We start from the raw sequence: 11,200 nt of genomic DNA, 5'->3' as shown, positions 1-11,200 counted from the left end.
GTGTAAATGTATGATGCTAGATTTGAACTTAGGTATTACTAACTCTAGGTCCAAAACTTTACACACTGAACCATCTAATTACTTAACAAATCTCTTTGTATGACTCTTGGATTCTGTTTCTGATCCTGGTTCTGACCCAGTTTCCATTACAGACACAGCACTGCTTTTAACTACTTTCCAGTCATGCACTTCCACTCTCTATATCTTGCAGGTCAATTTTGTTTCTGGCCTATAAATAGTTCAGAGAATTCCCAATCATGGCCATCCCTCACACCCCAGACTCAGAAAAATGAATTATAGCATGAAACTTACTTGGTCTCAACACATGGCTGGAACAGTAAGGGAAACTTTCAACAAAAGCACTGAAGGTACTATAAAATGTCAGATGAAAAAGAGCATGATTTCCCTAATGGAAGATGCTCTGTGTGTGTGTGTGTGTATATGTGTGTGTGTGTGTGTGTGTGTGTGACTTAATGACTTAACTCAGCAGTGAGAAAGAGATCTCACTAACCAAATCATGTGTCTCTATTTTGGGTCTCTGGTATAATACAGTTAGATGACTGTCAAAATTTGATTTTGGAATGCCAAGGTATTTTTAATTTGCCTCACTTTAATTCAGATCTTTGGTTTTTTTTTCTTTAGTGCAGAAAACAATCTATTGTTGGTTGGTTTTTGTGCACATATCCTGACAAAAGAAAACTTGACCACCTACTCACATGGCATCAAGCAATCATTCATCAGTGACTGAGTTCACCTTACAAAGTTTCTCTGAAAATCCTCAGGTTCAGATCTTCCTCTTCAGCCTCTTCTTAGGACTTTTCATAGTGACTTTCACAGGTAACTCCCTCATCGTCATTGTGATCAGTCTAAATCCAGGCCTCCATACACCCATGTACTTTTTCCTTATAAATTTGGCCTTAATGGACGTTCTCTCTGCCTCCACTGTGGTGCCCAAGTTGCTGCAGAACCTAATGACCAAGAACACCGTTTCCTATGGTGGCTGCATAGCTCAGATCTATTTCTTAACTTGGTGTTTGGTTGCAGAGCTCTTGCTTTTCACAGCCATGGCCTATGATCGGTATGTAGCCATCTGCCAGCCCCTCCACTACAGCACTATTATGAGCAAGGCAGCTTGCTGCCTCATAGCATCTGCAGTGTGGGCTATCAGTGGGATCAATACAACAATACACAGCATGTTGACTCTTCAATTGTCTTTCTGTGGCCCCAATGTCATTGATCATTTCTTTTGTGAGATTCCTCCATTATTGCCTCTCTCTTGCTCCTCAACCTATGTCAACAATGTAATGGTAATTATGGCAGATGTGGTCTATGCTGTTTTCAATTTTCTGCTCATTCTGGTGTCCTATGGTTTCATCATCTCCAGCATCTTGAAGATGAGGACTAAGGAAGGGAAGAAGAGAGCATTTTCCACTTGTTCCTCCCACCTTATTGTGGTCACCATGTATTATTGCAGTATAATTTATATCTACATTCTTCCTGGTTTGGGCCAGTCTCTGAAGGAAGGCAAAGTAGCCTCAGTGTCTTATACCATAGTGACCCCAGCTTTGAACCCTCTGATCTACTCCCTGAGAAACAAGGATGTGAAAATAGCCCTCAAGAAATTATGTCCATTCTAAGGAAATAATTGCCCATTAGGCAAACTGATATAGCTCAGAACAATGGGATTGAGAGTATCTTTGAGAGAGAAAAGTGTACATAGATCACAGCTTTACATATCATTTCTTCTGGTAGGCAATGCTCCAGTACTCAGGATGTGCTCTTATGTGAAACAGCTAACTCCCTCGTTAATTTTTTTTTGAAGACTTTTAATGAAGGAAAAGTCAGAATGTCTCTAAAGAATAGCACAGAAACAATCAAAGTGACACACCATGTCAGATCCATGGTTTAAACGGAGTACAATTTTGTTGCCAAGTCATATGCTAAGAGATAATTTATTTGAAGGTATGGTTGACTGTTCTCTTTGATGTCAAATATTTATGTGATACATATTGGAGGTTTTTTTTTTTGGTCAGATAGTCAATGTTTATTGCTGGATCACACCAATATATGAAAGATGATGCAATTACCTAAATTATTCTACAGATTTGGTAATCTGGCAATGAAGTTGTCCAATATAAATTTTATAGACTTAAAGAAAATAATAATAAAATTTATTTAAATAATAAAAGATAAAAAATATTGAAAGATATATTTTAAAAAATAGTTAGAAGTAGTCCTAGACCTCAAATTATATTGCAAAGTTATAATTTAAAAAACAACAACAACAACTAGTAATGGATATGAAATAGTGAAATAGATCAGAGGAACGGCCTACATAATCAACACCTAGAAAATGCATACAGTGGTCAAATATTTAACAAACCAAAGATCACAGACCGTTAGGGGAAATAGATGAAATTAAGATTTATTTTCACAAATAAAAATCAATTCAGCTAGAAGCAGAAGAAAAAATAAAGATGGGGATAAAACCTTTGTATTAAAGATCCCAAATAAAAATCCCATTCAAAATCTAAAGTGAATTGACACAGTAGTCAAAGAATATGAACAGTTTCCATCAAAATAAATAGAGAATTATGACAACTATATGAAAATTTAGTTCAAATCACTAATAATTGGGGAAATGTTGCCTCTCCATGAATTTAGGAAAGATATTAAAAGATGTGGAAATATGCTGTTGGAATTTAGATAGAAAAGTTTATTTGCTAATTCACTGTTGGTAGAGCTATGGATAGGGGCAATTAGTCTAGAAAACAATTCGTAATTATTCAAGAAAAGTTACTATATTGTTCATATGCCTTGATTCAGACACCTCACTACTGGAACTATATGTTTCTTAATGTATGACAAGAAAAAAAAATATATATATATACAAAAATATTCACAGCAGCCATATTTGTGATGATTCAGACTTAAACGTATCTTTGATCTTAGCAATGTAGATGTTCCCTCCTAATTATACAGGTCACTGTCCTAGATACATGGGTGTCTATCCTGTGTGTGACCCTTGTCCATGTCCTTCAATAAAATTTCTGGAGAGGTTCCACCCAAAATGCTGGAGTCCTTCCTTACTTTCTCCTTACATCAAGCTCTGTATTTTTAACAAGTGTTTTTAAAATTTTGGGTTACAAATTTTCTCCCTTCCTCCGTCCCCACCCACCCTCATTGAAAAGGCAAGTATCTCGATACAGGTTATAGATGTGTAGTCATGCAAAACACTTTCATAGTAGTCCTGTTGTGAAAAACTAAGTATATTTCCCTTCATCCTATCCTACCCTGCATTTATTCTATTCTCTCTTTTGACCCTCTCCCTCCTCAGAAGTGTTTGCTTTTGATTATCCCCTCCCTCAATCTACCCTCCCCTCTTTCAAACCCCTGCTCTCTTGTCCCCTTCCCCCCTTATTTTCCTGTAGAGTCAGATAGATTTCCATACCCCATTGTGTATGTTATTCCCTCCTTAAGCCAAATCCTATGAGAATAAGATTCACTCATTCCCTCTCACCTTCCCCCATTTCCCCTCCACTGTAAAAGCCTTTTCTTGTCTGTTTCATGTGAGATATTTTACCTCATTCCACTTCTCCCTTTCTCCTTCTCCCAGTATAATCTTCTCCCACCCCTTAATTTCATTTTCCAGATTTCCCTTCATCTTCAACTCATCCTGTGTCCTCTATCTATCTATCTATCTATACAAACATATAATTTTTTCCCTCCCAGTACCCTAATACTGACAAAGGACTCATGAGTTACAAATATCATCTTTCCCTGCAGGAATGCAAACAATTCAATCTTAATAAGTCTCTTATGATTTCTTTTTCCTGTTTACCTCTTTCATGTTTCACTTGAGTCTTGTATTTGAAGGTAAATTTTCTATTCAGCTCTAGTCTTTTTATCAAGAATGCTTGAAAGTCCTCTATTTCATTGAATGACTATTTTTTACCCAGAAGAATTATACTCAGTTTTGCAGGGTAGTTGATTCTAGGTTACCTTTGCCTTTACCCTCTGGAATATTATATTCCATGCCCTGCGGTCCCTTAATGTAGAAGCTGCGAAATCTTGTGTTATCTTGATTGTGTTTCCACAATACTTGAATTGTTTCTTTCTGGGTGCTTGTAATATTTTCTCCTTGACCCGGGAACTCTGGAATTTGGCTACAATATTCCTAGGAGTTTTTCTTTGGGGATCTCTTTCAGGAGGTGATCGGTGGATTCTTTCAATTTCTATTTTGCCCTCTGGTTCTAAAATATCAGGGCAGCTTTCCTTGATCATTTCTTGAAAGATGATGTCTATGCTCTTTTTTTAATCATGGCTTTCAGATAGTCCAGTAACTTTTAAATTCTCTCTTCTGGATCTATTTTCCAGGTCAGCTGTTTTTCCAATGAGATATTTCACATTCTCTTCTATTTTTTCATTCCTTTTGATTAGTGTTACAGTGCCTTGATTTCTCAAATTGCCCCTTGCTTCCAATTTCTCCATTCTAATTTTTAAGGAAGTATTTTCTTCAGTAAGCTTTTGGACTTCCTTTTCCATCTGGCTAAGTTTGCTTTTAAGGGCATTCTTCTCATTGGCTTTTTGGACCTCTTTTGCCATTTGGGTTAGGCTATTTTTTAAGGTGTTATTTTCTTCAGTATTTTTTTGGGTCTCCTTTAGCATGACCTTCAGTTTTTCCTCTACTTCTCTTACTTGCTTCTCAAAATCCTTTCTGAGCTCTTCCATGGCCTGGGACCAATTCATATTTTTCTTGGATGCTTTGGATGTAGGAGCTTTGGCTTCGTTGCCTTCTTGTGGTTGTATTTTGATCCTCTTTGTCATCAAAATAAGATAATACAGTCTGACTCTTTTTGCGCTGCTTGCTCATGATCCTGGCCAATTACTTGAGTTGTAAACTCTTTGTTAAGGTAGGAGTCTGTTTCCAGTGTGGAGAATATACTGTCCCAAGCTTCAGGGGTTTGGGGCAGCTGTGTTCAGAAATACTTCTAGGAACATGTAAATTTTCAGTTCTTCCAAAGTGGTATGATCAAGGGTGAGGTGTTTACTCCTTTCCTGGCCTGTGCTCTGGTCTATGAGCACTCTTTTCTGTCATGGAACTGTGAGGAGGGTTTCCTCTCCACAGCCACTTCAAGTTCCACCACACCAGCACTCCTCCTCGCCCTAGGACCACTACCCAGATCTGTGACCCAGATCCAAGCACGGGCAAAGCAAGAGAATCTTGCACCAGCATAGAGATCCCTGCAAACCCTGCCCCAATCAGCCACTTGATTCCCCTTCTGTCTGTGGTCCCAAAGCACAGGAGGCAGCCGCTGCCCTGAGGGCACGCTCCGTACTTGTAGCTGAGACCTTGCTCCTTCTCTCACCACAGTCACAGACTTTTCCCACTGACCTTCTAAGTTGTCTTTGGCATTCGTGGGTTGAGAAGTCTGGAAATCCCCACAGCTGCCCATGATTCAGTCCTCTGAGGCCTGCTCCATGTTCCCTGCAGCCTGAGCCCCCACACCAAACTGTGCTCCACTCCCAGCCTGCGAGATAAACCTTTCCAATCAACCATCCAAGCTGTCTATGGCTGGAAATTTGTTTCACTCTGTCTTTTTGCGGGTTCTGATGCTTTAGAATTTGTTTAGAGCCATTTTTATAGGTATTTGGAGGAGTTTGAGGGAGAGATTAAGCAAGTCACTGCTTTTACTCTGCTATCTTGGCTCTGCCCCCCATATTGGAGTTTTTATTATGAATCTGATAGACTTCAGGTGCAGTGAAAAAGGCCTCAATTAGGTCTCTTATACCACAAGAGGACTTCCTTTGATTTAACTGAGGGGTAAAGAAAAGGCCTCTCCTTGCTTTCTCTCTTCATGAAAAAGAAAAGGTTTCAACTAAGGTTGCTTGCATTAGAGAACTTTGGTGACTGTGGTGATGGAAAAGACATAAAGAAAGACTAGCAGTATGGACAGGTCCTCAACTTGATTCCATCTCCAGAGTAAGGGAGATCTAGAACTCAACTCCTGAGACCTCAGCAAAAAAATGGATGATCAAACAAAAAAATAAAAAGTTTTATTATATGAGAAATGATCAAAGCACCAACCCAGAAGATGAAAATAATCCCAAAAAGAACCTATAATCAGAACATCAAAGAAATCACCTATTCACACACAGCAATTAAAATTTTTCATAAAAATGCATTTCTCATATTTTTTTATTTTTATATTAATTTATTTTGATTTATCAATAATCACTTCCATATACTTTTGAGTTTAAAATTTTTCTCCCCCTTCTTACCCACCACACTCCCCAAGGTGGTGAACAATCTGATATAGGCTATACATTTACATTCATATTAAACATATTTTCACATTAGTAATGTTGTAAGCAAAAATTAAAACCAATATGAGGAACCACAGAAAGAGAAAACAAAACTCAACAGGAGAGAAAAAAATATCAATTCAACTTCCATAGTTGGTTCTTTGGAGGTGGACAACATTTTCCATCAAAAGGCCTCTGGAGATGTCTTAGATCCTTGTAGTGATGGGAAGGGTTAAGTTTATCAATATTAGTCATCACACAACTTGGCTGTTATTGTGTACAGTGTTCTCTTGGTTCTGCTCACTTGACTCAGCATCAGACCATACAAGTCTTTCCAGGTTTTTCTGAAGTCAGCCTGTTGATCATTTCTTATACCACAATACTATTCCATCACATTCATATACCACAGCTTGCTCAGCCATTCCCCAATTGATGGGCATCCTCTCAATTTCCAATTCTTTCCCACCACAAAAAGAGCTGTTATGAATGTTTTTGTACATGTGGGTCCTTTTCCCTTTTGTATGATCTCTTTGGGATATAGCTCTAGAAGTGCTATTGCTGAGTCAAACCATATAGACATTTTTGTAGCCCTTTGGGCATAGTTCCAAATTGCTCTCCAAAATGGTTGGATCATTTCACAACTCCACCAACAATGCAATAGTATAGATTTGACTAAATTTTCTATATATTTTAGAAATGAGGCCCTTATCAGAGAGCCTAGTTATAAAAATTCTTTCCCAATTTTCTACTTTCCTTCTAATCTTAGTTGCATTGACTTTGTGCAAAAACTTTTCAATTTAAATGTAATCAAAATTATCCATTTTGTTTTTTGTAATGTTCTCTGTCTGCTGTTTGGTCATGAATTCTTCTTTTCTCCATAGATGTGATAGGTAAACTATTCCTTGCTCTGCCAGTTTGCTTATAGTATCAGCCTTTTAAATCATGAACCCATTTAGACTTTATTTTGTTATATGGTGTGAGATTTTGGTCTATGCCTAGTTTGTGCCATACTCTTTTCCAGTTTTTCCAGCAGTTTGTTTCAAAGAGTGGTTTCTTATCCCAGAAGCTGGGTTCTTTGGTTTTATCAAATAATAGATTACTATAGTCATTGACTACTGTTTCTGGCATATTTAACCTATTCCAGCACTCTATTTCTTAGCCAGTACCAAGCAGTTTGGATGATTGCTGCTTTATAATACAATTTAAGATCTGGAATGGCTAAGCCACCTTCCCCTGCATTTCTTTTCATTAGTTCCCTTGATATTCTGGAACTTTCGTTATTCCAAATGAATCTTGTTATTATTTTTTCTAACTCTATAAAACAATTTTTGGTAGTTTGATTGGTATGGCACTGAATAAGTAAATTAGCTTAGGTAGAATTGTCATTTTTATTTTATTAGCTCAGCATACCCATGAGCAACTGATGTTTTTCCAGTTTTTGAGATCTGACTTTATTTGTGTGAAGTGTTTTGTAACTGTGTTCATAGAGTTCCTAGGTTTGTTTCAGGAGGTAGACTCCTAAATATTTTATAATTTCTACAGTAAGTTTAAATGGAATTTCTCTTTCTATCTCTTGCTGTTGGGCTTTGTTGGTAATATAGAGAAATGCCAATGATTTATGTGGGTTTATTTTACAGCCTGCAACTTTGCTAAAGTTGTTTATTATTTCAAGTAGGTTTTTACTTGATTCTCTAGGATACTCTAAGTATATCATCATGTCATCTTCAAAGAGTGATAGTTTTGTTTCCTCTTTACCTATTCTCATACCTTCAGTGTCTTTTTCTTTGCTTTTTGCTAAAGCTAAGGTTTCCAGAATGATATTGAATAACAGTGGTGATAATGGATATCCTTGTTTCACCCCTGATCTTATTGGAAATTATTCTAGCTTGTTCCCATTACATATTATGCTTGCTGAAGGTTTTATATAGATGCTATTTATTAATTTAAGGAAGACTCCATTTATACCTATGCTCTCTAGTGTTTTTAATAGGAATGGGTTTTGTATTTTGTCAAAAGCTTTTTCTGCATCTATTGAGATGATCATGTGGTTTCTGGTAGTTTTGGTGTTGATACAACAAATTATGCTGATAGTTTTCCTAATATTGAACCAGCCCTGCATTCCTGGTGTAAATCCTACCTGGTCATTGTGTATTATTCTTGTGATAAGTTGCTGTAATCTATTTGCTAATGTTTTGTTTAAAATTTTCACATCTATATTCATTAGAGAAATTGGTCTATAATTTTCTTTCTCTGTTTTGACTCTTCCTGGTTTAGGTATCAGCACCATATTTGTATCATTAAAAAGAATTTGGTAAGACTACTTCTTCATCGATTTTCCCAAATAGTCTATATAGTATTGAAATTAATTGTTCTTTAAATGTTTGATAGAATTCATTTCCATTTTATGGAAGAGTTCATCCCATTCACATTCACAGTTATGATTACTATCTGTGTCTTTCTCTCCACCTTCCCCCACTGCTGTTTATGCTTTTCTTTCTCTTTTCTCCTTTTCCCTCCTCACTAGTGTTTTGCTTTTAACCACCACCTCCCTCAGTCCCACCTCCCTTCTATTAGTCCCCTCCCTTTTCTTCCCTTTTATCCTTACTATTTCTTCCCTCCCTTCTATCCCTCCTCCCTTTTCTTTCCCCTTTTCCCTCCTACTGCCTGTAGGGCAAGTTAGAATTCTATACTTAACTGATTATGTTATTCCCTTGAAAGCAAGGTTCAAACAATGTTCATTTTATGCCTTTTCCTGTAATGTAATTCATCCTTGTCTGCTTCCTCATTTCCTTTTCTCTCTGTACATTTTCTTAGTTAGATCAGATTAATCCACTTACTTGGATCCATTTATACCACTTGATTAGATTTTTTTATCATTACATCAACTTATATCCACCCCCTGTATATATACACCTTTAACATGGTGCAAAAACAATACAGTTATCAAGTGTTACAATTGTCATCTTCCCTTGTAGGGATGTAAACAGTTTGCCCTTATTAATAACATGTTGTTGTTTCTTTTTGTCCTGTTTACCTTTTTATGTCTCTCTTGAGTCTTGTGTTTGAAGATCAAATTTTCTGTTGATCTCTGGTTTTTTTATCAGGAAGGTTTGGAAGTCCTCTATTTTGTTGAATATCCATCTCCTCCCCTGAAAGATCATGCTCATTTTCACTGGGTTGTATTGATCCTTGGTTGTAATCTAAGCTCCTTTGCCTTAAGGAATAACATTCCATGCCCTAAGGTCTTTTAATGTAGAAGCTGCAAGGACCTATGTAATCCTGTCCTAGCAGCTTCTACACTAAAAGACCATAGGTCTTGGTACATTATATTTCAAAGAGCAAAAAAGCTGGGTTGCACACAAGAATAATTTACTCAGCAAAGTTGAGTATAATCTTGAATGAGGGGAAACAATGGACATTTAATGAACTGAAACACATCAGGTATTTGTGACAAAAAAGCCAGAACCCAGTGGAAAATTCAATATAAAAGATCTAGAAGAAATAGAAGGAATTATCAAAACTATCTGCTTCTAAGAAATAGAAAGGTAGATCAATGAAACAGAGTAGACATACAATTTGTGGCACCAAATAAATATAGCAACTTTGTATTCAACAAGTGTAAAGACTTATTTTGGGAGATAAGTATTCATTATTTGGTAAAAAAAAAAGTTAGGAAAACTGGAAAGCATTTTGGCAGAAATTGGGTATAGACTAATATGTTACCCCATTTACTAAGGTAAGATCAAAATGGGATGATTGAATTGGGGGCAGCTGTGGTGGTTTCCAGACTTCACAACCCACAAACGCCAATGACAACTTAGAAGGTCAGTAGGAAAAGGCTGTGACTGCAGTGAGAGAAAAAGCTAGGTCTCAGCCACCCGGAGGCCAGTGGCTGCCTCCTGAGCTTCCACCTCACAGACTGAGGGGGAATCTAGTGGCTGATCAGAGGGGGATTGCAGGGATCTCTTTGCCAGTGCTGAGGCAGGAATGTCTTGTTTTGCCAGTGCTTGGATCTGGGTCACAGTTCTGAGTGGCAGTCCTGGGGCAAGGAGGAGCACTGTTGTGGTGGAGCTTGTTGTGGCGGTGGAGAAGAAACACCTCGCCCCTTGTCATACCACCTTGGAAGAACTGAAAATTTTCAGATCCCTAGTAGTATCTCTGAAAACAGCTTTACAAACCCCCAAAGCTTGGGACAGTACATTCTCCACATTGGAAACAGACTCTTACCTTAACAAAGAGTTTAAAACTCAAGTTTCAAACATGATAGGGATCATGAGCAAGCAGCACAAAAAGAGTCAGACTATATTATATTACTTTGGTGACAAAGAAGATCAAAACATACAACCAGAAAAAGAAAACAAAGTCAAAGCTCCTACATCCAAAACTTTCAAGAAAAGTATGAATCAGTCCCAGGCCTTGGAAGAGCTCAAAAGGGATTTTTGAGAAGCAAGTAAGTAGAAGAAAAACTGGGAAGATAAATGAGAGTGATGCAAGAAAATCATGAAAAGCAAGTGAACAACTTGCTAAAGGAGACCCAAAAAATACTGAAGAAAATAACACTTTAAAAAATAGCCTAACCCAAATAGCAAAAGAAGTCCAAAAAAGGCAATGAAGGGAAGAATGCCCTAAAGAGCAAAATTGGACAAAATGGAAAAGGAATTCCAAAATATTAGTGAAGAAAATACTTCCTTAAAAATTAGAATAGAGCAATTGGAAGCTAGTGACTTTATGAGAAATCAAGGCACTGTAAAACAAATCCAAAAGAATGAAAAATTAGAAAACAATATGAAATATCTCATTGGAAAAACAACTGACCTGGGAAATAGATCCAGGAGAGATAATTTAAAAATTATTGGACTATCTGAAAGCCATGATCAAAAAAAGAGCATAGACA

The 11,200-nt window shown here is 37.1% G+C and overlaps 1 protein-coding gene across 1 annotated transcript; it reads left to right on the top strand.

Moving 5' to 3' along the window:
* Positions 1 to 716: 716 nt before the first annotated feature.
* LOC114042118 (olfactory receptor 13A1-like) lies at positions 717 to 1,637 on the top strand. Its single transcript, XM_027860800.1, has one exon. The coding sequence runs from the start codon at positions 717 to 719 to the stop codon at positions 1,635 to 1,637; it is 921 nt and encodes a 306-aa protein (XP_027716601.1).
* Positions 1,638 to 11,200: the final 9,563 nt, after the last annotated feature.

The sequence above is a fragment of the Vombatus ursinus genome, unplaced genomic scaffold (assembly GCF_900497805.2).
Source record: "Vombatus ursinus unplaced genomic scaffold, bare-nosed wombat genome assembly UNPS02014264.1, whole genome shotgun sequence".
NCBI classification, from domain to species: Eukaryota; Metazoa; Chordata; class Mammalia; order Diprotodontia; family Vombatidae; genus Vombatus; species Vombatus ursinus.
Note: the sequence above shows the minus strand (reverse complement) of the source record. Positions and strands in the feature narration are given on the sequence as shown.